This window comes from Capricornis sumatraensis, chromosome 10 (assembly GCF_032405125.1).
Source record: "Capricornis sumatraensis isolate serow.1 chromosome 10, serow.2, whole genome shotgun sequence".
In the NCBI taxonomy this organism is placed as follows: domain Eukaryota; kingdom Metazoa; phylum Chordata; class Mammalia; order Artiodactyla; family Bovidae; genus Capricornis; species Capricornis sumatraensis.
The window spans coordinates 95,524,565-95,549,429 of record NC_091078.1 but is presented as its reverse complement, the minus strand read 5'-3'; the positions used below and the strand labels follow the sequence as shown (position 1 = coordinate 95,549,429).

Here is a 24,865-nt window from a genome sequence, read left to right as displayed (position 1 = left end):
ATTTTGATTCAGGGCTTTTACACCTGTTACTTCTGCCTGGTGTATTCTTCCTTCTTCAGGGTTTGGTTCAGCTAAGCCTTCCTTGCCTATCTAATACAGAGCAGTCTCAGCTCCCATCCCAACTCACTTTTCATCTCAGCTTTCTGATTGTTTCTTTCTGGCTGATTATTTCAGTTTATAATTAGTGGGCACTTTTACGTGCCCATTGTCGGTTCTGCCCACCAGATGGCGCTCCAGGGTGCCAGGACCACGGCTATTTCATTCACTGCTGGTTCTCTCTGGTGGCTGGCTCAGAGGCAGTCTTCAATAAAGGTAGGTTGAAATGGATGACTTTATTTACAGAAATGAGGGTCAACCTTAGGACAGTATGGACTGGTTTTCTGATCTAGTCCTCATGCACCAGGCAGGGCTTAGCAGAAGAGAGTAGCCATAGCTGCATGCCTTGTCCAGCCGCCACCAGCCTCACTTCCAGCAGATGATGATGTTGGGGTCATTTTCCAGCCGTTCATCTAGCTCTTGGTAGCTCATGCCTGTATGGTGTGGTAGAGGTGAGGTCAGCAGCCTTTGGGGGGTTGGCCATGCTGCCCTGACCCACCTCAGTGGTCCTGCCTGCTTCTACCTGTCTTGCAACAGATCTCATCATAGCTGTGGCAGCCTGTGTAAAGCCTGGCAGGGTGGCTCCGCTCATCCCGAGACACCCGCACAGGATACTTCTGTAGTCGCCGGATGAGGTTCTTCATAAGCCCAAACTGGATCAGCTTCCTGGGATGAGTGTCAAGTAAGAAAGAGGTGATGCTCTGGGCCAGGCTTCCTTCTAGCCAGGCCAGTCTCCCCTCCCTCCGGTTTTGTTTCCATGACCAGACTGGTCTCCAAAACCCACTACCTCCAGGAAGCCTTCCTGGATTAGCAGTGCCATGTGATTCTGCTCACTAGGTGTCTCCTGCTTTCTCTCTGACTCAGAGTTCCAGAGAGACACAGAGAATGTATCTCCCCTCAGGCAAACCCCTCACGCTTCAAGGGGTAGGACCCTCTGACCGTTCATCAACGTGCTGTAGCTGTTGCGGGTGGCGGCCAATGAGATCTCTCACAGTAGTGCCCGGGCTCAGGCTGCAGTACAACTGGAATACATCCCGGAGACTGGCCCTCTTGTGCCCTGCAGGCATCAAGGGTCAGCTCTCCAGGTGGCCCTGCCCTCCCTGAGATGGCCTCCCCCAGAGCCTGCCAATACCTTGCTTGGTCACGTAAGATAGACACGCTTCCTGCAGGGACTTGTCGTCTACCAGGTCCTGGACTTTAGGTGTCGGGCAGTACACATTGGAGTACTGGAGGATAGTAGGCGGCACAGGGGCTTGAGTAAGGGGCTTGGAAGTCTGACACTTCCCCAGTTGGGCCCAGTCACATGATCCAGTCTCCACTTAATCAGACCCCAGACTCACCTACCTGGAGGATGGACACCAGTGTCACAACGCCATAGTACCTGGGGGAAACAGTAGTGCTCAGCTTCTGAGGGCCATGCCTTCCCAGTGCCTACACTCAGGGCCCCGGGTTCCTCCTGACTGCTAAACCACTGCGCCCCACTCACAGCAGGTTCTGGATGGCAATGCGCACCAAGTTGAGCTCCACGTCTGCCTCAGCTGAGATCTTCTGGACGTGGCGGAAACCGTCAATGTAGGGCAGGATCTGGGCAGGGAAGAACAGGTTCAGTAGAAGCGGGATGAGGCCAGGGCTGTGGCCAGCCGCATGTCATGATGGCCGGGGCGGGCGAGCACACCTGCTGTGTGGTGAGGTCCCACTGTGAGTTGAAGAAATCCTCCTTGTCTTTGGTAAAGACAGGCACATCATACTCCTGGGCCACGGGAGGGTCAGGCCGCTGCTCAATCACCTTCAAGTGGATGGTGTTGGACTCATCTGCAGGGGACCCCCCATATCCTCAGTGCCAACTCTTCCAGGAGGCCTTCAATTATCAGGCAGTCCTCCCAGCCACCCCTGAGGCAGACAGGTGGCTCTGGGTAGGACCAATCTCCTCCTTTTATGGAGCAAGAGACTGAGGTCCATTCAGGGGAAGAAACATGTTCAGGGAGCAGAGCCAGGGAACTCTACTGGCCTCCCCCTCCCCAACCCGATCGTCCACTAGACCCTGGACATCGTCAGCCAAGCTCATGGCTATTTCCTGACCACCAATTTGTTCACCAGTCTTGTCCTTGACTGGGCCCACCTTCCTCTGCCACTTTCCCACCCCTCCTCGACCCCTCTGCTGTCCTTATAGAGGCCGGGCCATACCGATAGGCAGGGTGCACCGGCCTGAGGCATTTAGCTCCTCCAGCAGGATGGTCATGATGGGCACCAACTTCTGCTTGCTCTCCTCCGTGGACACGAAGCTGCTCTCTAGCTGAATGGGGCGTGGACAAGATGGTGGGCACATCCCAGGACCCTTGGCTGGCACCCTGCCCTCGCAGGTTCCCAGGTCTGGAGGGCTTTGGAGACATGCGAACAACTTCCCTAACTCTGCCTGCCCATCCACCCGAGCCCATTGTGTTGCAGACCTCCAGTGTGGTCAGGTAGCCAGCCAGCTTTTTGACGATGGGCTCAAGGGCACAGGTCTTGGCTTGGGCATCACACACGAAGCCTAAGTTGAACAGCAGGGCATTGCGGCTATACTTCTTGTGCTCGATGCACACAGGGCAGCCTATCAGTTTCTTCTCCATGGCTGTGCTGGACGAGGGGAACAGGTAGGAAGAAAATCAATCTCCTCCTGTCCCCAGGTCTGTCCACTCCTCCTTGGGAACCCTCCCTACTTCCCAGCTAGGGGCTCACACAGTGATGAGCTTGTTCTGCAGCTCTGGCTTGGTGATGATGTACACCTGGACGGTGTCAAACAGCTCCCGGGAGATGAAGTCCTCAGGGACCTGTGGAAGGAAGTGACAAGAAGCCCCTTAGAGGACCTAGTACAGAGACTAGGCAGAGTACATAGGGTGACCTTCAAGACCTAAGCTCTCTTCTCCAGGGTTTCTCCTCTCTCCCATCCACCCAGGCCTACTCCAACTTTGTGTTTCCACACACACATTATGTTTTCACCTACCTCCTGGCTTTTGCATATGCTGTTCCCTTCAGCTGGCGCACTCCTCCCACACCTAAATGTCTATGCATGCAGGGATACTAGTGGATCACCACTCACACCTCTCATAGGACCTGGCACCTCCCTTGGGCCCACACAGCCCCATTTTCCACAATCACTGCCTATGTGATGTTTGTTTGCTGTGCCATACCGGGAGCCTGGGACTGGGTTTGAATATACTTGTGGTTCACGATTCCCCGCGAACGAGGGAGCGGCGTGCCTGCGTGTAGCACGGGGCACGGGGTTCCCTCGCTTCCAGGCAACTGACTGAACTCCCCGGAGCGTCCCTCTATCCCCCATTGTCCCGCGAGCCCGGATAGCACCTGATAGGTGATCTTGGGTCCCAGCGTAGGGTGAAACTCGCTGAAGAATATGCATTCGATGCGGCAGCTGCTGCCCATGGCGCTAGTGGGGCCGGGGTCTGTAGCTGGCACCTCTGTTCCTGGGAGCACCTGTCAGAAACAAGACCGGAGGCTTGGGCCGCCAGCTCAGGCACGCCTGCGCACTGATACACCCGTGAGGCCATCTGCTCAACAGCGCCTGCGCAGCGCAACTCGGCCGTGTGGCTGCGAACAGTCCCAGGAAGTCCCGGGTGGGTAGGCGTCGCACCCGGAAGTTAAGCGGCGGAGCGGCAGGGCGCGCTGCTAGCGCCCGGAGAATCCCACTTGTTCGGGACTGAACCACCTCCTCGGGTCGGCGCTGCGGGTGAGGCAGGCGAATCCCTGGCGTGTAGAGGCAGCAAGCCAGCTGCACGTGGGAAGGGTGTGCTCAAAGCGATTCAGGCTGTAATTTCGACGCAACCTGGAACTACAGTTCCCATAGTGCTTCACGCCCCTCCAGCAGGCGCTCCCGTCCTGCGACGGCGTGGCGCATTCTGGGATTTGTAGTCTATTACACGGCCTTGCGTATCTTATCTGGAAGGTGGACGGACCAGTGATCAGTGCCAATTCAGATGCGGATACACGCTGACAGGCCACCAGCCCGCGACTATTCCTGGGCCCTGCCTTAATGCTGTCCCTTCCTACCTTAACTCTTTGGAAGAGAGTGGCATTCCTGCTTCGCCACCCTTGCTCCAGTGAGAAGAGTGGACAGCAGGCACCAGAGGCCCTTGCTCACTCTGCTATGCTTTCAGGCTACAGCCGGCCTGTTTGATCATGGCCCTTTCTGTGGAGACCGAGTCACACATATACCGAGCTCTGCGCACTGCCTCCGGGGCTGCTGCCCACCTTGTGGCCTTGGGCTTCACCATCTTTGTGGCTGTACTTGCCAGGCCTGGCTCCAGTAAGTAGAATGCATAATTACTGACTTTTGGGAACTGTCAGTTTTCCTGGGGAGCAGGGGCAATAGGAAGCCTTGGGTCTGACTCTTGGGAAAGGCCTGGCTGGCTGAGGGCCATGCCGTGCTGGAGGGATAAGCAGAGTGATGAGAGTGAGGGCTCTGCCAGCTTGGCCAGGCCCCACAGAGTACCTGGCTTCTGTTGTCTGAATGCTGCACTTGGCTGCCTCTTGCAAAGTACAGAGGGAAAGAGGGAGGGCTGAGAGAAGGGTGAAGGGTGGCCTCTGATCCAGGGAGGGTCCAGGAAGAGAGAATAGATATGGGGTCAGCTTGTTGCAGTAAGAGGGAGCTTGCATTTTGGCAGCACCTCCTTGGGTGATGGGCTGCTCATTTTCCTCAGCCTGTGGGGATTGGTGTGGCTGGGTTCTTCTTGTTTGAGCCTCACAAGTCTTCCTCTTCTCATTCCAGGTCTCTTCTCCTGGCACCCTGTGCTTATGTCTTTGGCTGTAAGTAGTGAACCTGGCCAGCTCTTAGGGGTGGGAAGGAGTACAGCTGAGGGTGGTCTTAGTGGCCTTTAAATGTAAATGGACACTTAATATCTATTTGGAAGGGTGGGATGTGGGGTTGGAGGAACTGTAGGCTCCAACTCCTGCCACAGTTTATATCTGAGACTTGAGCTAGGGTAATCAAGATGTAGGGCTTTGTCTAAGTACAAAATGATGCTTTAGCCACTTCCAGGCGGGAGGCTTAAAATATGCATTTGGGTGTACCTGTGCCTCCTGTCACCTTAATTTACAGTGGTGCACCTAGTATTCCCTGAAACAGTGCACCCATGTGGACAACTCTTGCCGAGAAATTGTATCCAGGCCTGTCAGGGAAACAAAGCTTGTGAATCGTTTATAACTGCCCCATCTCAAACCTTGTGTTTGCTGGGTAACATAGCAGAGATGACATTTCAGAGTAGCACCCAGGAAGAAGTGTGAAGAGGTACCTCTTGCGGTTACTCAGAACACATGTTCTGTCCCAGATGGTTTTCCACTCTTGCCCCACCGAATACTCTTGTCACTGGGAGAGAGAATAAAGGGCAGTCAGCCCACACTGGCTGGCAGCTTAGGTTCATCGAAAACTCTGCCCTTCTGCTTGGCAGCACTCCCATTTAGTGTCCTCTCTCTGTCTCCGCAGTTCTCTTTCCTGATGACCGAGGCATTGCTGGTGTTCTCTCCTGAGAGTTCGTTGCTGCGCTCCCTTTCACGAAAGGGCCGAGCGCGTTGCCACTGGGTTCTGCAGCTTCTGGCCTTGCTGTGTGCATTGCTGGGCCTGGGCCTTGTCATCCTCCACAAGGAACAGCTCGGCAAAGCCCACCTGGCCACGTGGCACGGGCGGGCAGGGCTGCTAGCTGTGCTGTGGGCAGGGCTGCAGTGCTCGGGTGGGGTGGGGCTGCTCTACCCCAAATTGCTGCCTCGATGGCCCCTGGCCAAGCTTAAGCTGTACCATGCCACTTCGGGATTGGTGGGCTACCTTCTAGGGGGTGCCAGCCTCTTGTTGGGCATGTGCTCACTCTGGTTCACTGCCACAGTCACCGGTGGGGTCTGGTACCTGGCTGTGCTTTGCCCTGTCATTACCAGCTTGGTCATTATGAACCAGGTGAGCAACGCCTACCTGTACCGCAAGAGGATCCAGCCGTGAACTCTTCCCAGCCTTGGGAAAGCCTGGATTTGCCCCTCAGCTTGGGAGCCGGGTTTGAGGCCTCCTGGACTCCCTCAGCTCGCTCACGGGACACCTCAGGCCCTGGGGCAGCCGGAGTCCTGCGTGTGACACTGTTACTTGCTCCTCATGCTGCGGTGCCTCCCCATTCCTTCCTTCTCTACCGTCCCAGAGGAGTTTATGCATCATGTGCCTGGATGAAGTCGGGGTTGCAAGACTGTCCTCCACCCCCAGCAACTCAACTTTTGCTGGTATGTCCAGAAATTACAGAAGAGAAGAAAGTAAAATAAAGTGAAAAAAAAAAAAGACTGAAGGGATTTCCCCGATGGTCCAGTCGTTAAGACTCTGACTTTCCAATGCAGGGGGTGCAGATTTGATCCCTGGTGGGGGAACTAAGATCCCACATGCCGCGAGGTGCAGTCAAAAAGAAAAAAAAGACTGAAAAGACTGGATGGGAGGAATAGCCCAGAGCTGGGGACAGTTCTTGCTAATACCATCAGCAGGAACAGATGGGCAGCTGGGCAAGATGGGGACCTGTCCGTGGCTGCTCACTGAGGGGCTGAAGCTCTCCTGCGACATTAGCTCCTGGGATCTGGCTGCTGAGTGTCCTATGCCACCTGGGGCCCTAGCAGGTCCTAGGGCTGCAGCTGTAGCTGTGATTGGTGGGGCTGTGTCCTTTCAGTTTCCCCAGGTGCCCACTGTGTTGGGAGTTTCGACTGTGATGGTCCAGTCTGGGCAATGACAGGATGGGAGCTGGGGATGGGCTGCCTCCATAGGTGCCAAACACCGAGCATTTTTGTCTTCAAAGTGAACCATGGGTTAAGAACAACAACTTATGATGAGAGACCCTTAGTGATCAGATCTTCAGGCAGGGCCTCCCTGACCAGGTAGTGCAGGGAGAGAGACAATGAGTAAGGGTCTGAGGTGACAGCTCTGGGAAGGCTGGTTGAGAGTGGACATGTGGTAGTGAGGCAAGGGAGAGAGTGACAGGGGGTGGCGAGAAATGAGGGCAATGGGCTTTTTATCCAGCATGAACAGCCTTCGTGACCGAGCCCTGGAACCTGAGGTCCCTGTCTAATCTGCAGCTGAGCATGGCGAGGGGGCTGCACGAGGTGGTCTAACGGAGCCCAGGAGCCATACCTCAAAGAACTGCTTTATTGATACTGCGAGGCAGGGCTTGGCTGCCCACTCAAGTGGTCCTGTAGAAAATACCTGGGAGCTGTGGCTGCTCTGGGCTGGAAGCAGCCATGGCCACAGCAGAGGGAATCAGAAACTTTGACATGAGCATAGTCTTTCTGGGGGCAGGCAGCGATGTGCAGCAGCCCTGCGCTGGCTCCTGCACTGGCTGGACCCCCAGAATGTTTTTGGCAAATCCTTGCCTTGGCTCAGGGCTCTCAGCAACCAGTGTCAGGTGTGCGGGTTGGCCCAGGAGCCACGGCATGAGTGTCTGTGCAGCCACTTGCTTGAGGCTACCTGCTGAGGTGCAGTCTTACCTCAGATGGCCTGGGCTGGCTACGCTTCAGAGGTCCCATGCCTGGCAGAGTGGTTGTCTGGAGCTGGAACCAGGAGCAAGAGTCCTGGGTAGTGTTGGCGAGAAAGAGCAGAAGGCTGTGGCAACCCGCAGCAGGCCTTCTTCCCTCTCCTCAGAGCAGTCAGTGCCCTGGAGTAGCTGAGAGGGTGTCAAAGGGGGCTTGGGAGAAGAGGTGCTACACTCAAGGTGGTCTAGAGTTACAGCGTCGGGGGAGCTGCCTCAAAGGTGATCAGGCTGGACTCTGGGACAGCCCCCTTCCCTGGGGGTGTGGGGGCCTTGTCTGATGGGACGGGGCTATCCATCTTGGCCCCAGCCTCCTCTTCATCGTCGTCCATGCTGGGCCAGACGGATTGGTCCTCCACTCGCTTCAACCGCTCGTTGAGGGCCTTCAGAGCCAGTTGCCTGGGGCCAGGGAAAGATGACAGGTCACTATGGGTCTGAACGTGGTTTATGCCCTGTATTCTTTCCCTCAGGAAACTGACTTGCCTTACTGCTCACATGCCTCTCAAAATCCTATGTGTTCTTCCCCATTGCAGGGCCCAGGGCTCCCCAGGGATCCGATTAGGACTCTCTGCCATCCAAATGAGGACCCAAAAGCTGTAGAGCACTCCCTCCATAGTTTGGACACCTCCAGGCTGAGAATGCTGGGTGCCCACCAGGCTGCCCCCAGGCCAGCCCGACATGGTTCTGAGGATGGTGCCTAAGGCTAGGCAGAACTGCGACCCAGGGCAGATCCCTGGACGCATGAATTTCTGCTGGGCACCAGCATCACACTGAAGGCATAACTTCTCCCCATCTCCTTGTCAGGAGTGTTGTGAACCCCCTGGCAAGGGTCTGTGGGAAGGTTTGGAACTTGAGTCCTTGCCTTGGCTCTCAGCCTGGGAAAGCAGGGCCAACTTGGGTTAGCTCACCCCTCCTAACTGACTCTTAGTTAGCATTGGCCTTCCCAGAACCCCCAACACCACCAAGACCTGGGTTAGAGCAGGAACACATAGTTTCCTAGCGGGAAGAGAGGAAGAAAAAACAGCCCATGTGGGTAGGGCACAGGCCAGGCCTGGTTCCACTGGGCAGACCCCTGGAGACCCCACCCTGAAAGGAAGTGGGGAAGTTCGCTAGAAGAAGGTATATACGAGGACCTGGGACCCTGCCCACCAGGAGGTGGGCTGCTCATGCTGCCAGGTAACACTCCTCATAGTGGTCACTGTGGACCCCTTCTGCCACCAGCATGGGAGACCTATATAGCCTTCCATGTTCCAGAAGAAAACCAAAATCTCCACCATGCCAGGGGACATGACAGGAGGAGCAACAAGAAGACAGGCACGCAAAGCCCCAGCACTCCACCCTGTCCTTCAGCCTGGCATCATGGCAAGTTGGCACAGACAGGACAGTCCTTCCCTCTACTACCCAGGCTCCCATTCTGGAGACTGCCTTGCCAATTCTGTTTAAAACCTGCCGAGGTAGTGGCATGCTCATCACTCCGTCACAAGGGTCAAAGAAGGGAAACCCTGCCTCCCACTATTACTGGCTCTTTGGGGCAGGGAGTGTGGCATGCAGCAAGAGATCAAACTGCTTGGTAAAGTGACCCCTATCCCCAAGCAAGGTAACAACCACAAGGCTATGCCAGGAACCCCCTTCCTGACACCACACCCCAACATGCCTCCAACTGTCCAGTTTCTTGGGGCTGTGAAGTTTTTTCGAATGTCCAGCCAACCCTAACAATCCAAGATTTCTCACTAGAGGAGGGGCCACCACTGTGGACTGGGATCACCCGAACATCTCTGAGGACAGTTCAGTTTCCACTAGGCCCCGCCCTTCTGGCTGCATCTCCTCCACTAGTTAAGGTTAAAGATTAATAAAGAACTCGGTCTCTAGGATTGATTAGCCACGGAGACACAAACTGTAAGGCCCACAATCAAGCTCTGTGGCATGCCATGTGTACTAACACCTGGCACCTTGGGCCACAGTAATCTGGCCTTCTCTAGTTGGAAACTCCCTCAGGAGAGGGGTGTGTCACACATGCAAAAGCCCCAGTGGAGAGGAAGCACTGGAACAAGTCCAGCTGAATTTGTAAAGTTGCCTGCTAAGAACTCATTTCACGGGTATGCAAAAGCAGAAGCCTTTTACAAATGCACAGAGTTGGAACAGAACCTGCTCTAGATTTCACAACTCAAGTAATTGCATAAAAAAACAAAAACCCAAACAACAACAAAAACCACTCAAGAATAATGTTAGAAACAGAGCTGTGCCCACTCTGGTGAGTCCATAGGCCTGGGAGAGAGAAAGAAATGGATTAAAAAGAGATCTGTCTTGCCCTGGCCAAGGTGCAGTAAGTGAATAATTCAGCTGAGACTCCTGATGGTGCAGATGGCTTGGTTTACAGATAATGAAAAGGCTGTCTCCATTCCCTGGTGTGGTCAGCAGGCTCCCTCGGTGGGTCACGTGGCTGTCCCCTGGGTTTGGTGACACATGCTTGCCAGAGTCGGTGTACATGGGCCAGTGGTTGTCTAAGTCTAGTTATACCCCAGGCTTCCCTGTTAATAAATAAGCTGCAAAGAAGCACGACATCTGAATTTAAGGCCCAGGAAGAGGGTGGAGTCCAGCACTTGGAAACTGAGGTGGCCCCAACCATCTCATAAGGATCCCAGGTCTCCTTCCCTTTCCCTCTCTCACAGGGGAAAAAGGACCAGCGGGTTGCTTCTGGCTCCCACAGGACCAGTGTCAAGAAAGCCAAGATTCTGAGACAAGGCCAGGCTTATATGTACCTGGCTCTCCACTAGCCCTCACACAGTTCAAAAGGAAGCAGGGCGTTTCTTGAAACTTAAGTACCCTGAGTGGTGAGAAAGACAACTTTTACTCCCTAATTTTGGAAAGCAACGTATGCAGCCCAGATACCGAAGTGTTGAGATCAAGGCCACAAACTGGATTTTCTCTGAGTCTGTCCTCAACATCTTACTGTAAGCCTGCATACAGCTGCCAGCCTACATACAGCAAGCAAGCACCTCAAAAGATGGAATGTGACCTGATCTGTAAGATTCTCCTAGCTCAACAAGGTTTTGGAAGATTTCACAGTACCTTCTCCGCTCTGCGTCTTGAGGGTCTGTGCCTGGGAGGCTGATGGTAATGGAGGATGGGGCGCCCACATCATAGCGCTTCACTGTCTTCTGGCATATCTTTACTTTCACCAGGAGGCCATGCACCAGGTTCGCCAGCAGGCTCACCACAGGCTGCAGGATCTCGGGGAAGAAGGTGGCGAAAGCAAAGTGGTCGGCCATGTCCCCTCGGCCTCGGCTATGGCGCTGGTAGAAGCGAAGATACACCCAACTGGAGATCAGCCCAAAGCCATAGGAGGCCAGTGCCGGGCTCTGGAGCAGTGTGGCCAGCCGCAGCAGCAGCAGCAGCCCCAACAGCAGCATGGGCACCACACTGACACGCACCTGGGGCACTCGCAGGACCACACAGTCCCCCATGGTTTGCTTGAGTGCCACCAGGACACCACCTAGGAAGCCCAGGGTGCCGTGGATGCGGACAGTGAAAAGGTAGACCAAGTTGAAGGAAGCCATGTAGGTGAGGAGGTAGGCGAAGGCCCCCAGCAGCCCCACAGACACGTTCACCACTGAGAAGAAGATGAGCAGCTCCAAGGCCCCCCAGAGGGGCTCCAGCAAACGTCCAGCTACCACTACCGTGGCCAGGCTGATGGCCACATCCCACACATGCTGTTCCATCAACCCATGGGTAGCCAGGGTCCAGATCCAGAAGTTGGGCGGAAAGAGGTAGCCTGGGGTGACCGCCAGGCAGCCCGTGTCCACGGCGAAGGACAGCAGATACAGAAATAGTACCGCCGCGCACAGAGCCTTCACCACCACGCTGGCGCTGGACAGAATGGCCCCCAAGTGTTGGCGGGCGCCCGGTAGGGCGCGCTGCATCTTCTTCGCGGGCGTTGGCCTGAGGGAAGGGTTTAGTGGGCTAGGGGCCTCCCCGGGGCCTCTTCCCAGTCCGGCCCCGACGGGAGGCCCGGGCCCGACCTAGTCACTGGGCTATGGCCCCGGTGAAGGCTTCTACTTCCGGTCGGGTCGACTCCGGTCCCAAAGGGCAGAGCCGGGCCTGGTCGGTTGCGGGGCCGGGGCCTAGGCCCCTCGACGGGGAATCTGAGGAAAGGCCCCGAGCAGCTTAGGCACCACCGCCTGCCCGCCCGCCCTGTGTGGCCACAGCGCCGACCGGGCTGGCGGTGATCTCAGGGCTCGATCTCCTCCATCCACTCTGGGCCTCTTACGGTCCGCGCAGCACGGAGACTAGTTCTGGGCCGGAGTCAAGTCTGGTCAGCTCCGCCTCGGCCTCGGTCTCGGTTTCGGCAGTACCTCCTCCCTTCTCAGGCGCCGACAAACAGGGCGCTGCGCCTGCGCGCCCCGGACGGCGGCAGGAAGCCCTCTGAGCGTCGGCCTTGCGGCTCCGCGGCATGCTGGGACATGAAGTCCTCGGCCACACTGGGACCTGCGGCGATCAGGGCTCTGGGTAGAACAAGTCCCAGGAGGCTGTGCGGCGGGAGAGGCGGGTGTGCTTGGGAGTTGTAGTGCTCAGACCCGTTTCCGCCGGTTCTCCAGACGTAGGGGGAGGGCGAACGACCTCTGGAGAGCCGCGAGAACCAGCGGCTGCACAGCTGCACGCCATGCACTTTCTGAATTTCCCGGGAGGCGTGGCTCCATGTCTGCCCGTACATCTGAGTGGCTGTGTCCTTGTAGGCAGGTGTGCGAGTAAGAATGTTGGATGGTCCAGCGGGCGCGAACTCCTGGAACTTCCACGGTCGGGTGTATGCCTGACCCAGGTTGGAATTCTTGCTCTGTCATCTGACGGATGCGTGGCATTGGCCAAATTCCCGAACTTTATTGAAACTCAGTTTCATGGACCGTTGAGATGATGACGGGACCTACCGTGAGGCTCCAAGGGGACTGGGATGTAAAATGCAGTCCACGCTGGTTGCTCAGCGAGTGCGCTGCCCATGCTGCCCTTGTGTACAAGTGAGGTGGAGCCCACACTTGAACTCCGGTCTCCAGCCCCGAAAGGGGTGAGGCAGGACCTCTCTCAATGACTCTTCCTCACCCAGTCAATGGATGATCCTGATGGAGAGGTCTCTCCACACAAACCTGAGTCAGGCTGGCCTTGGACCCCTGTCTCACTGCAGTGGTGGCTTCAAGCAGCCACCTGAAGCCACCTGTGCAAAACTGAATTTTTAAAATGTGCACATAATTAAAATAATTATGTAACAAAGTAAATTTTAAAAGTGCAGAATCCCTTCCTTTCCACCAGCAGTACAACTGCTGATGTGTGCATAGCCTTCCAAATCACACGTGTTGCTATGCCTTAACTTTGGGGTCTGGGTTCCCACTGGATGCCACGCAGGGGTAGGGTTGCTAGATTTAGCATATCAAAATACAGGCCAATGAGATTTGAATTTCAGATAAACAATTTTTTCAGGATATGTGTGACTCCAATTTTTATAGTTATGTCCCATGCAATGTTGGGAACATACTAAAAAATATTGATTATCTGAAATCCCAGTCAGATTGGATGTATTTCACATGGCAGATCTAACCCAGGACCTCTGGGGCTGCTGCAGAGCATGGGAGCTGTCTCTGGGACTGCTAGTCTTTGCTATGTGGCCAACCATTGTGGAGGGTGAGGAAAGGTGTCTTCACTAATGCCTCAAATGCCCCCTTTCATTTATTTAGCATCCGAGGTTCCTCAGCCACAGGCAACCTCATCTCAGAAACCTTTGGTGGTTTCTTGCATCTGGGAGAAAGGATTTCTCCTAAGTCTCAATTTGCTCACCGGAAGTATGGAGATAAACTGGTATCTGACTCTTAGGGTTGTGGTGAGGACTCAGCTGGGTGAGTGCAGAGTATGGAATATGTACAGTAAGTGTCAGTGGGAAACCTCTGCACTGGTGGTTGTCTTTCCCCTTGAACACAAAGGTCGCACAGTAGGGTTCACTAGTAAGAGTTAGGATTAAAATGAACAAGGGTGTAGGGCTTGCCAGAAGGAGGCCTGAGAGGATTTGCTGAAAAGTATTCAGAGCTGTGTTCTAGTGTGAGCAGCAGTGGCCAGAGAGGCCCAGGCCTCCCCTGGGCTGGGAAGGAGCACCCATCATGCTTGCAGGGGTAGGCAGAACTTGGCCTCCTCCAGACAGCCAAAGTGGCCCTCCAGCACCAGGCCATGGACTTGGACCGGGTATTCACTCTTCATTCCACGTGGAGGACCTGCTCACTAGGCCCCAGTCTGATCCCATTGGCCAGAAGCTTACTTCTCATCTCCATCTTCTTTCTTCCATGATCTTGGCCTTGAGCCTCTGGGAAACTTTTTTTTTTTAAGAGTTTTTCCTGAAGGCTTTTGAGATGATTATAGAAGACAAAGGATGTCAAGGATCTGGCACTTAGGAGACCTGGGAAGCATCATGCCTTCCACCCACCAGAGACCTGGATTGGTATGGCTTCACTCCCAAATGAGTGGTAAGTGCTCAGGGCCACCTATCTTCAAGCCACTCAATCCTCACTCCAGGCAGACACAGTGTATGGGAACCATTTGAAGTGAAAATATGAACATTATTTAATAACTGATCTTCTGTAATAAACCATTTGAAAATATTTTACAAGGAATCACACACACAGTATTTTACAAAGTTTCTTGACTTTTTTGTCGCTGTTGTTTTTCCGACTTGTCTGTACAAAATAGAACAACCAAAAAAAAGGGCAGATAAAAGGAAATGGCCCCCCAGTCCCCCCCAGATCCCCCGAGCCCGAGGTGAGGGGACAGCCAGGTCAGGTGGGTGATGAGAAGGATCAGACCCAGCCGGGGGTTGGACAACTACCTGATGGGGATTGTTTAGTCTCCTTTTCTTTTTTAAACTTAAAATATATATTAATTTTTCTGTATATGTTTGATTCTTTTTTATTTTTATATTCTCCATTGAGCACCTGACTACACTAGTTACACACACGCCCCCACAAGACATGGCTGGCGTCTAGGCTGGGTGTACAGCATGGGTGCCCACCCTGGCACCAGCAGCAGGCATGGACCATACATACACACACACTGAGAAAGCAACAAGCAACGTAACATTAATTAACGGAGCCATTAATTAATGCATCACCCTCCCCCCTCCTCCCAGTCCATCTGAGCCCCACAGCCACATCCCCCTGCCCTCAGTCCCCCAATGGCTCCCAGGCTGGGACGCCTTTGAGGGAAATGACCAGAATGAACGGTGTGAAGAGATGTTCCCAGGCCCAGCCTGTGTGTGTGCACAGAGTGTGTATATGTGTGTGCATATGTGCAAATGTGTGTTCAGAGAGGAGCAGTTTGGCCAGGGAGTGTGTGTGTGTAAGAGGGAAAGATAGGCCTGAGTGTGTAAGGGCCAGATTGGGGGTGGGATGATCCAGCTAGGAGTGATCAAGTCACCGCCGCTAAGGCAAAGGGCGATGTCTGGTGAGAGTTCCTCTGCTGAGGGGTGCAGGCAGTGGCATGTGGTCCCCCTGGGGGCCTGACACTAGTGAGAAATGGTTACAATGAGCACCTGGCAGGGTCACGGGCATTTAGGGGACACTGGCGGCAAAGTTGGGACAGAGGGATCTTCCCCCTTTGCCCCAGCATTTGGCACTGTTTGACATTCAGCTTTAGAGACAGAGGACCAGCTGGGTTACAGGTTAGATTAGAGGGTGACGGTGAGCAGGAGATGGAGCCTGCATGTGCCAACCCTCCCACCAACCCCTCACCCTGTGTAAGGCTTTGTGAGCCCCTACCCTCACCCCGCTCCACGGTGTGTGTGTCTGTGTTTGTGTGTGTGTCCTCCTGGGTATGTCTAACGTGAGTCCAGTTTCTGCCCTCAGGGCTCCACTTGTGTATGGGGTTGTGTCTTAGCCAGTGTCTCTGTCACTGTCCTGCTACCTGCAGGGCTTGGGGAGGGATGGCTGTAGGCCTGAGAGAGGCAGGAGCTCACTGGGGGCTCTCCTGCCAGGACTTAAGCTGGGATGATGCACAGGCCTCAAACTGCCCATCACCATTTCCTCTCTTATTCCCCGGGAATCTAGATTTAGTCCTGGGTGGGGCAGAAGGGCCAGGTTAGAGGAGTCCAGGTGGGGCAAGGCCTAGGTCTCCCACACAAAGGGAGCCCCAGGGCAGGGCGGGCAGTGGAGGCCTGGTTTGGCACCAGTACTGTGGCCTCCCTGGCCCAGCCCTCAGGAGTGGGTGAGTCCAGTGGGAATGAGAGGTCTGGGGACACTTTGACAGTTCAGCAGCGAAACGTGGCTTGGGGGCCAGAGACCTGCAGCGTCCTCCTTCGCACCCCCCACCCCCACCCCAAGGCGCAGATTCTTGGGGCCAGGAGCGCTCAGTTCCTTCATTGAGGGAGGGGGCAAGGCTCTAAGGCGGGGAGTGGAGGGCAGGGGAGCAGGGAACGGCGGGGAGGCCTGCTGGGGGGAGGGACACTCAGAGTGGCGTGGCGTGGACTTGAGGCTGCGGCCGGGGAGGCAGGCCCAGGAGGAGCAGCAGCTGGAGGGACACCAGGACGCCCAACGACGGGGGGAAGGAGGCTCCGCGGCCACAGTCTGAGGTATCTTCCTGTTGGGAAAAGACAGGGAACAGCCGGTCGGCCAGGGCGGGGTTGGGCAGGGGGCGTGGCAGGGCCGCACTAGCCCTGGGGAGAGTGCGAGCTGCGGCTCAAAGCCGCCCTCCCCAGCTCCTTACCGTGGCGTTGTAGTCGAAACAGATGTGTGGGCCTCTCCGGTATCGCGGTCTCTGCACGAGTTCACACTGCTCCGGGCCGTCCGCTGGGCATGGGTGGGGAGTCAAGGAGGCGGCGGCACAGAGCGGGCGCGCGGGGGTGGAAGGGGGCGGGCGGCGGGGGGCGGCGCGGGCAGGATACAGTGTGTCTCCTTCTGCAGTAGCCGGCCGGCCTCACACTGGCTGCACAGCGGCTTCTCGGCCACCACGAAGAGAAGGTTGGTGTTGATCAGTCTCTGCGCGTGGAAGAGCCTGGAGGCAGCACAGAAGGGCGGGGTCGCTGAGGTTCCCCCCGCCCCCTTCGCCCCGCCCCGCCCCTCTGGCCACGCCTCGCGCGCACCTGGAGCAGTTTCCGCAGTCGATGATGGCGTTGTAGGAGGCGTTCACCGAGCCGAAGTAGTACTGGGTCTGTTTCATGACGCAACTGCTCTCGCGCACCTCGGGGTTCCCCTCGGCCTCCGCGGGGTCTGCGAGGGCCCAGAGCGCCTCAGCCCCACCCCTACACCCAGAGCCTGGCTCAGCCATAAGCCCTGCCCTCCCTTTGGAGTTGGTCTCAGATTGGGGAAGGGCTTTGAGGAGGGGCCTCTAAAGCCCAACCTACCTGCCTGGAACCAGCTGTGGTAGATGAGACCATAGAGAAGTTGCTGGAACAAAGACCTGCAGGGCATGGGTCACCAAGTGGGAGTGGTCAGCAGAGGCCTTACCATGCCCCGTTGCTCTCCAGCCTTCCTGGCCAGGGAGCACCCTCCCTCTCCCATTTCCCCAGGGAACTCACCAGGCTGCAGCAGACGTCCACCAGGCTAGGTTAAGGAAGTCTGCAATGGTGGGCTGCAGTGGGGAAGAGTGGTGTGGGCTCCCACTGCTGACCAGGAACCCAGGTCACCCCCCGCTTGCTCGTTAGAGGTGGGGGGATCCTCTGTGGGCAGGTCTCCCAGTCCCCCCATCTCCAGGCCAGGCATTGCTGAGGCTCACCACAAAGATGCCCCGGGGTGCAGCACCCAGGTTGCCGGGGGGTAAGGGGGCACAGGCCGCCTGATAGTCGTAGGACTCCTTGCGGGTGTAGAAGGAGTTATTGTAGAGTGCCAGCATCAGGTTGGCATCCACTTCACTGAAAAACCTGCCCACCTGGGGATGCCGGGAGGGAGTGGGAGTCACAGGCCTGGCAGTGCCATATCCCCAGGAGTCTCAAACCCATACCTTCCACCCTCTTCCTGACCCTCACCTGGTCCCACTGATGGTTCTGGTTTGACAGCACCAGGAATCCCCCATCATCAATGAGGACACAGAGCAGGTCCTGAGAGGTGGGGAAGGGGGAGGAAGATGGGGAGGGGCTCTGGCCCAGCCCTTCCTCCCCAGACCCTGGTAGTGCAGTGGTTCAGTGGAGGGGGCACCATTCCCCCCAGTTCTGGCAAACCTGTGAAGTCAGGGTGGGATGTTGAGACCCATTGGCTAAGGGATGGGCTAGGAGTTGCAGTTGGGACTAAGGTGTCTAGGAGTCGGGTAAGCAAGGGTTCAGGACACACGCACCTCATTGTTAACCTCGCAGTCCATCTCACAGTGGCTGTTGGGGCCACACTGCTGGGCAGAGAGCAAGGACCGTAAGTGTCCACCAGTTTTTCCCCTCCCATCACCCTTTGTATGTCGGGGTCCCTTGCCTCCCCATAGGCACCAGAGCCACTCTGAGTGGGAGGACTGGGAAGGGTTCCTGGGGACTCCAGAATGGGCGCTTCTGGTCTTACTGCCCTCATCCTTGAGCAAATACCTTCTGAGGCTGGTCCTGGTGGGTACGGTTGCTGGCTAGCACCTTGAACTTCTCAGCCCAGGCCTCTAGGTCCAGCTTAACGCCTACCACTATGGGGGAGAGCAAGGGCGCCATCAATGCCCACCTGCCTGATCAGCACACTGCCCAGTGTCTCTTTCCCCACCTCTGCCCTGGGTATTCACCTGCTGGCCTCAGTGTACGTCCACCCAGGCTGAGCTCCACAGCTGTGCTGACAAGGATGCCCACCGTATCATTCTCCAGCTCCAGAGGCCTTAACAGGGCTGGGGGTGGGTGGGGTGGGGTGGTCAGGAGTAGGGGCTGGCAGCCACGCTGACCACTCTATGCTGGGCTCTGTGCGCCTAGGAGCCTGAGCCTGAGATGATCTCAGCCTAAGCACCCAGCACCCAGCACCCAGCAGAGTGTTTGGCACAGCCTGTGCTGTGCTGTGTTTAGTCACTCAGTCATGTCCAGCTCTTTTCGACCCCACGGACTGCAGCCCGCCAGGCTCCTCTGTCCATGGGGATTCTCTGAGAACACTGGAGTGGGTAGCCATGCCCTCCTCCACATTGGCACAACCTAGCTTTCTCTTTTTACCTGCCCCAGCCTCAGCTTCCCGCCTGCTGCCATGCACCTGCGAGGACACTCACCATCCTGCTGGGGGGGCCTGAAGACATAGCCGTGGTTGTCCAGGCTGCGGCGGTAGAAGCTGGCATTGAAGGGCTCGGGGTTCTCTGTCCAGTCTTCAGCTGCCCTGGTCACACACACAGAGGTTGGTGGAAGCAGGGAGACTCATGAAGGCAGTGGTCTCAGCAGAGGCAAGGAGCCAGAGAGGCAGGGTCCCAGGCAGGGACAGGATGTCAGGTAGTGGGGCAGGTCACTTACTTGTTGGGGAACACTCGAGTGATGCCACCATCGGTGGCGGCAAACACGGCCAGAAGGCTGTACCTGGGGGCAGCAGGGAGTTGAGGTCACAGCCCTGCCTTCTGCAGGGCAGGGCCCCTGGGCCCATCCCAGCCTCCTGCCCCCACAGGCTGGGCGGTGCCTACGTGTTGAGATCCTGGTCCCGCCACACGCGCTCCACCAGCTGCTGTGTGATGCCTGTGTCCAGGATCAGGTTGTGCAGGAGGAAGTTGTTGCCTGGAACAGGAGAATTGGGTGGAGGAAGTATCTTTTTTTTTTTAATTGAAGGATAATTGCTGTACAGAATTTTGTTGTTTTCTGCCAAATATCAACAGGAATCAGCCAATAGGGAGGGAGTATCTTCTTGTGGATCCCCGCCCACTCTCCCCGCTACCCCCAAAGTTCCAAGCGTTCCCAGGACCTGCCCTCAGCTTGGGTCTGCATGTTTCCACACCTGCCCAGTGTCTAGGTTCCTCTGGGCTGCCCCTTTTTACTGCCTGGGTGCTGCCCAGACCCAGCCGCCCCACCAGGCACTCACACTGTTTGGAGTCTGGAGTCACTTTCTCCATGAGCTCAATGAAGTTTTTCAGGAACTCGGTGTTGTTGTCTGAGGCATTCAGGTCCTTGCAATACTCTCTGGGGGTGGGGAGGGGCAAGAAGAGTGGGCTTGGGGGGAGCTGTAGAGGGCAACAGGGTTGAGGCTTCCCCTTCGCCGAGAAGCCCAGGGCTCGGGGAGGGGCATGTGTATTCTCACAGGCTGCAGCAACTATATATGGCTGGCAGGTTACCAGGTCTGAATGGGGAGGAGCTGACCCTCTTGGGTGGAAGAAGCAGAGAAGGAGGGTCTGCGCCCTGTACCCAAGCAGGTTTTCCTTTCTGGCATGGCCCTGCAGAGACTCCCCGCTCTCCTGTGTAGCTGGAGCCACATAGTACACCTGGAAGACCCCAGGAAATGCCCCATGACGACCACAGTGGTGGAATTCCAGCAACGGCTTAGTCAGTCTAAGACTTCGTCCTCCTGCTTCTTTGACTCTGTACCTTTGGGCAACTTGCTCAGGCTCCCTGAGCCTTAGTTTGTTTTCATAGTACTACAGAAGGGTTCAGAAGTTGGCAGGAACTCGTGGGTCCTTGGATTGGCTATTCCCTCTGCCCAGACTGCTCTTGCCCCAGAGGTGGACAGGCCAAACCTCTCACTTTCTCAAGGCCCTACTGGGTTCAGACTCTGAGTCCAAAGAACATGGGGGTTGTGGGGAGTGGGGAGATCTGCTTGGGGTTCTGCTCCCCAGGAAGTCTCGGCGAGCAGTCCTTCTACCCTGGTAGATGGAGCTATCATTCCTAATTCCTCACCCACACCCCTGCCACCAGGAACCTCCCTTCTGGCCTGCATGGCAGCAACTTTGTGGGAGCTTTTTTTGGCTCTGCTGGGTCTTTGTCGCTGCGTGGGCATTTATCAAGTTGCGGTGCATGGGCTTCTCATTGCAGTGGTTTCTCTTGTTGCAGAGCAAGGGCTCTAGGGCACATGAGCTCAGGAGTTGCGGCTCCCGGGCTCTAGAGCGCAGGCCCAGGAGCTGTGGTGCACGGGTTTAGTTGCTCTGTGGCATGTGAAATCCTCCGGGACCAGGGATTGAACCTGTGTCTCCTGCACTGGCAGGCAGATTCTTAACCACTGGACCACCAGGGAAGTCCTGTGGGGATTTTTAAAATGCTCTGCTTCCTGTGGCTGTGCAAGGGCGCACAGCTTTGTGACGGCACCTGGGGCTGGGTCCCAGTCCCCACTTACTCCCAGGGCCTTTGTGCAGCACACAGCCTGCACTTATGTATGTGGAGGACACAACTGATTGATACACTCAGAGTGACTCCCACACAGCTGTACTTGGGATACAAGTCACCTGCCATCCCCACCCCCAGTATACATTTACACTCACGCAACACATATTTATTGAGCTCTCCTGTGCCAAAGATACAGAGATGACAGAAACAAACATGGTCCCTGCCCTCAGAGCTCCCTCAGGGTCCTGTGGGCCACACACAGGCCTCTGCACATTCCCACTGTCACCAGTGCACACAGCCACCCCGCATTTATACTCGGACTCTTACAAATGTACACAAGGACTCACGAATACAAACACACATCTACGGTGTCACAGCGAACTTGGTGGGTGCATGCACACACGTGCACACACAAGGAGATTAGGAGTGTCCAGAGCCCCCGTGTGGTGCCCGGGAGTGCCCATGGGTCTCTGTCAGTTGCACCCACCTGCCCTCATGCAAAGCCCAGGCCCCAGGGGAGGGCTTCACCATCCAGGGACCCAGTGGTCTGCTCAGATGTGGGCCAACAGGCAGAGGGTGTGCACACGAGGGTGCATGCCAGGGGTGTTCCAGGTCCAGGCCTGTGCTGGGCCCTGACCCTTTACTTGCCAGAGCAGCTCTTCAGAGCCCTGTCCCCTCTGCCCTGTCTGCACCCCGCGCCCCGCCCCGGTCCTCAGTGAGCCACCACACCTAGACAGGATGCTGTCAACAGGGGCTCTGGCTGGCTCGGTCCCCACACCCACACAAGCACTGACTGACACACGACAAGGACGGGTGCGGGGTGGGGTTGTCGGGGAGGGCACCACAAACCAGAGCAGCAGCTGCCTGGTGAGGGGTGTGCTGCGGACAGCTGGCTCGGGGAGGAAACGGCTCTTTCCTGATGGCCTGCGGCGGGGCAGAGAAGGTCAGCGGAGAGTCCGGAGCCCTCCCGCCCGAGGCCTGGTGGGAGCCGAAGCTGTGGGCAGCTGGCCAGCGCTGCCTGGTGCGGCAACATGGCCCAGGTATGCACACGGCCGCACATACGGGGCTATGCATGGCGGGGGACACTGCACAGGACACAGACACACACAGCTCCAGGCAGCAGTGCAGGAGGCGGGGCCAGGGAGGTCGGGTTGGGGGGTGGGGACACCTCAGCAAGGCCACACGCAAGCTACCTGGGAGCAATGAAAACATGTCCTTCAGACTCAAAGCTGCTGGGGAGCAGGAACTCAAAATCTGCAACAGAAACGGGGGGTTATCCGGCGGGGGCTGGGGAGGTGGGAGGCCAGGGGTTCACAGCTGACGGGGCTGGAGGGAAAGGGAAGAGGGCAGCTGGAGGGAGGGAGACACCAGCAAAGAGGAAACCCGCCACTTCCATGTTCAAGTTCGAGCCAGAGAGAAGGGGCGGGCGGGGAGGGGTGGAGGGCCTGTGGAGACTACAGCATCGCAGGAGGAGGGCAGTTATAGCCAATATGTTGCCCAGGCCTGGTCCTCTGTCGGCAGTGAGTCCCTTGGCGTGGCTGTATATGCTTCCATACGGCTGTATAGCACATATACACGGACACACACACACACATATATATACACACACTGCTATATATATGCATGGTCTGGGGGAGGCGCCAGTCTCGCTCTGATCACATCCATAATGGAAAAAAACCACATGCTGAGCTTCCTTTGCCTCCAAAGAGACTTTGAGGAAGGGGGATTGGCTTTTGGCTGTGGATTTTTCTCTCTCTTTGCTGTAGCTGTTTGCATTTTGGTAGGTCTTGCTTTTGTTCTGTGTCAGGCATCAACATGGCCAAACTGAGGGGGTCTCTCACGGGCACAGACAGTCCAACCAGAGACGGTGTGGGCAGCTGGGGCTGGGCTGCAGTGCATTGTGGGGGGTCCAGCGGTCTTCCCTGGGTTAGGAGGTTGGGTGAAGGGAGATCCTGGAATGTTCCCACATTGTGGGAGGACGTCCGCGAGCTGGGAGGGCACAAAAGCGCTTCTTGAACCTGAACACTTGCCTTCTTGGGCTGGGGGCCTGAGTGCAGGTGGGGAAGAAGGGCTGGGTCTGGTCTCTCCTTCTGAGAATTTGTCTGGGCTCAGTGCAGCAAGGGAGGAGCTAGGGGCCCCAGAGAACACATGGGATGCTTTTGAGGGACCCACCCATTGGGTCTCTACGTGTATGAGAGTCAGCACTTATGTATGAGCGTGCATGTTCATGTGAGAGCAGGTATGTGAGTATGTGTGTTTGCATGAGTATGTAAGCACATGTATATGTGTGCAAGGGTCCCTGTGTCGGTCTGTGAGTGAATCTGGGGATGTGGCTACTAGGGCTCCTCTGGGGTTTCTCCCTACCCAGCGGGACTGGCCACCTCACTGGCCCATGTCTGGGAGGTGGGTCTCTGCTCTGACACGCTGGGCAACGCACCTCCACATCCTTTCATCCAGATTCTGATCTCTCCGTTACCCCAGGGCTTTACTTTTGTAGAAGCGGGGTCTTCCCTGATCCAGAATACTCCCACAATGCACTGCAAGATTCTGGACTTGGGGTGTCTGAAGGCACTGGGCAGTCACTGGTTGGACTGTTGCTTTCTGATAGGACTGTGAGGCAGGGTTTGGACACAAGCCGACAGGGAAGGGTGGGAGTGGGGAGAGGAGGAAGAGGAGAAAGAAAAAGAGGTGCGGGAGCAGGAAGGGTGACTATGCTATGGTTGTCATTGTTATCAAGCCCTGCATTGCTGGGGTCCCTGGCAGGGGTGTGGGAGGGCAGAAAAGACAACTCAAGCGAGTGGGAGCAGGGCACGTCCTCCACCTCCACCCAGACCAGTGGGGGCAGCAGGATCCCCTTTGCGGGACTAGGCTGGACAGGGCCACTAGGGTTTCCTGGGGAGGCCTTACTTCCCCTTGGGGACTGGGGACAGGACGTCTCCCCATGACTCTCCATGCCCCATGCCTAGGTGTGAGGGCCTGTCCATGCGCCAGAGGCAGAGGCCCTTGTGTGCTGACCTCTCTCAGTACTCTTGTTCTTTGCTGGGGCCTGTGAATTCTCTGCCTACCTTTTCCCCGAACTCCCTGGCTTAAGTACCTCTGAATGCCAGAAGCTTTTTCTTCACCCCCAACCTGATTCCCTCTAAGCTCCTCTGCTGGCCCTTGGGGGGGTCCCTTCTGTTCCCAGCCCTCCAAGTCAGCCTGTATTTCCCAGAGGAACGCCTTCCCCATACCTGACCTCTCTCACCAGGAGCAGCCAACACCCCAGGGCAGGGCTGGGCCGTAGGCCTCCGCAAAGTCACCAGGCACAGGGGCTTCAGCACCTCGGCCAGCGCCCAGTCTGCCTTTGTCTCCTGGTGGCCTGGCTGTTGCCCTAGCCTGAGCCTCTGCCCCAGGGTCAGGGTGTGGGGCTTTTGAAGCCTTTTGTCTCCCCCTGGGAGGGCTTCTGGAGACAAACTCTGGAGAGGTCAGAGGAGAAGGTCTCTCCCTGAGGAAGTCTCACATAAGCCCCCTGAGGACTGATATACCTCCTACATCTCAGGCCCCCTGCCCTGCTGGGTGGGAGGTGGCAGACAGGCATGTAGCCCTCTCCCCACTGTTGAGTTGTCTTGGAGGGACGGAGAAAATGGAGGAAGGGAGCAGAGGCCTGCCCAGAGGGAACCAGGAGGATAAGGAGAGGGTCTGAGCTCTTAGAACACGCTGGAGACCACCCTGCAGGCAGGGCCCAGGGGAAAGGGCTGCTGGCTCTAACAGAGGTTTAGGGATCAAAGGAAAGGCAAGAACTAGAGGACCCCAGGGGATGCTGGCAGGGAACCTTGGAGAGCAGGGGTTTGGCTGGTCCTGGGCAGGGAGGGGGGCAAGCAGGACCGTGAGGACAGGGGGTGGGGTGGGGAGAGGAGGGTGCACTGGTTCTGAATATACTTGCCCTTCAGTTTGCTGATTGGCACTGGGACAGTCCACCAAGAGAGAAAGCGAGGAAAACAAAAACAACACAAACACAAAAACAAACGAAAAGGGGGAGGGGAAGGGGAGGGGCACAAACAAT

At 56.5% G+C, this 24,865-nt stretch overlaps 4 protein-coding genes across 4 annotated transcripts in view; 1 reads left to right on the top strand and 3 right to left on the bottom strand.

Moving 5' to 3' along the window:
- Positions 1-331: 331 nt before the first annotated feature.
- NPRL2 (NPR2 like, GATOR1 complex subunit) lies at positions 332-3,585 on the bottom strand. The gene is made up of 11 exons (XM_068982233.1): positions 3,439-3,585; positions 2,815-2,906; positions 2,544-2,712; positions 2,281-2,389; positions 1,772-1,908; positions 1,583-1,680; positions 1,441-1,477; positions 1,229-1,322; positions 1,036-1,153; positions 620-762; positions 332-530 (listed from the first exon to the last, which is right to left on the bottom strand). Exons 1-11 carry the CDS (start codon positions 3,514-3,516, stop codon positions 463-465), a joined length of 1,143 nt encoding a protein of 380 aa, XP_068838334.1. The 5' UTR covers positions 3,517-3,585; the 3' UTR covers positions 332-462.
- Positions 3,586-3,709: 124 nt separating this feature from the next.
- On the top strand, positions 3,710-6,313 carry CYB561D2 (cytochrome b561 family member D2). Its single transcript, XM_068982881.1, has 4 exons — positions 3,710-3,820; positions 4,248-4,396; positions 4,859-4,896; positions 5,573-6,313. Exons 2-4 carry the CDS (start codon positions 4,270-4,272, stop codon positions 6,074-6,076), a joined length of 669 nt encoding a protein of 222 aa, XP_068838982.1. The 5' UTR covers positions 3,710-3,820; positions 4,248-4,269; the 3' UTR covers positions 6,077-6,313.
- A 945-nt stretch (positions 6,314-7,258) lies between these two features.
- TMEM115 (transmembrane protein 115) lies at positions 7,259-12,036 on the bottom strand. Its single transcript, XM_068982407.1, has 2 exons — positions 10,698-12,036; positions 7,259-8,027 (listed from the first exon to the last, which is right to left on the bottom strand). Exons 1-2 carry the CDS (start codon positions 11,546-11,548, stop codon positions 7,823-7,825), a joined length of 1,056 nt encoding a protein of 351 aa, XP_068838508.1. The 5' UTR covers positions 11,549-12,036; the 3' UTR covers positions 7,259-7,822.
- A 4,061-nt stretch (positions 12,037-16,097) lies between these two features.
- Positions 16,098-24,865, bottom strand: part of CACNA2D2 (calcium voltage-gated channel auxiliary subunit alpha2delta 2) — a 137,407-nt gene continuing 128,639 nt past the window's right edge. Inside the window, exons 23-39 of the mRNA XM_068983120.1 lie at positions 24,746-24,766; positions 22,017-22,077; positions 19,592-19,689; positions 19,200-19,290; positions 19,036-19,098; positions 18,801-18,904; positions 18,336-18,434; positions 18,154-18,242; positions 17,919-17,966; positions 17,614-17,685; positions 17,364-17,516; positions 17,167-17,219; positions 16,993-17,048; positions 16,732-16,858; positions 16,534-16,643; positions 16,356-16,438; positions 16,098-16,229 (exon numbers count right to left, since the gene is read on the bottom strand). Of these exons, the coding sequence (XP_068839221.1) occupies positions 16,098-16,229; positions 16,356-16,438; positions 16,534-16,643; positions 16,732-16,858; positions 16,993-17,048; positions 17,167-17,219; positions 17,364-17,516; positions 17,614-17,685; positions 17,919-17,966; positions 18,154-18,242; positions 18,336-18,434; positions 18,801-18,904; positions 19,036-19,098; positions 19,200-19,290; positions 19,592-19,689; positions 22,017-22,077; positions 24,746-24,766 (1,460 nt within the window). The remainder of the gene's footprint in view (positions 16,230-16,355; positions 16,439-16,533; positions 16,644-16,731; positions 16,859-16,992; positions 17,049-17,166; positions 17,220-17,363; positions 17,517-17,613; positions 17,686-17,918; positions 17,967-18,153; positions 18,243-18,335; positions 18,435-18,800; positions 18,905-19,035; positions 19,099-19,199; positions 19,291-19,591; positions 19,690-22,016; positions 22,078-24,745; positions 24,767-24,865) is intronic.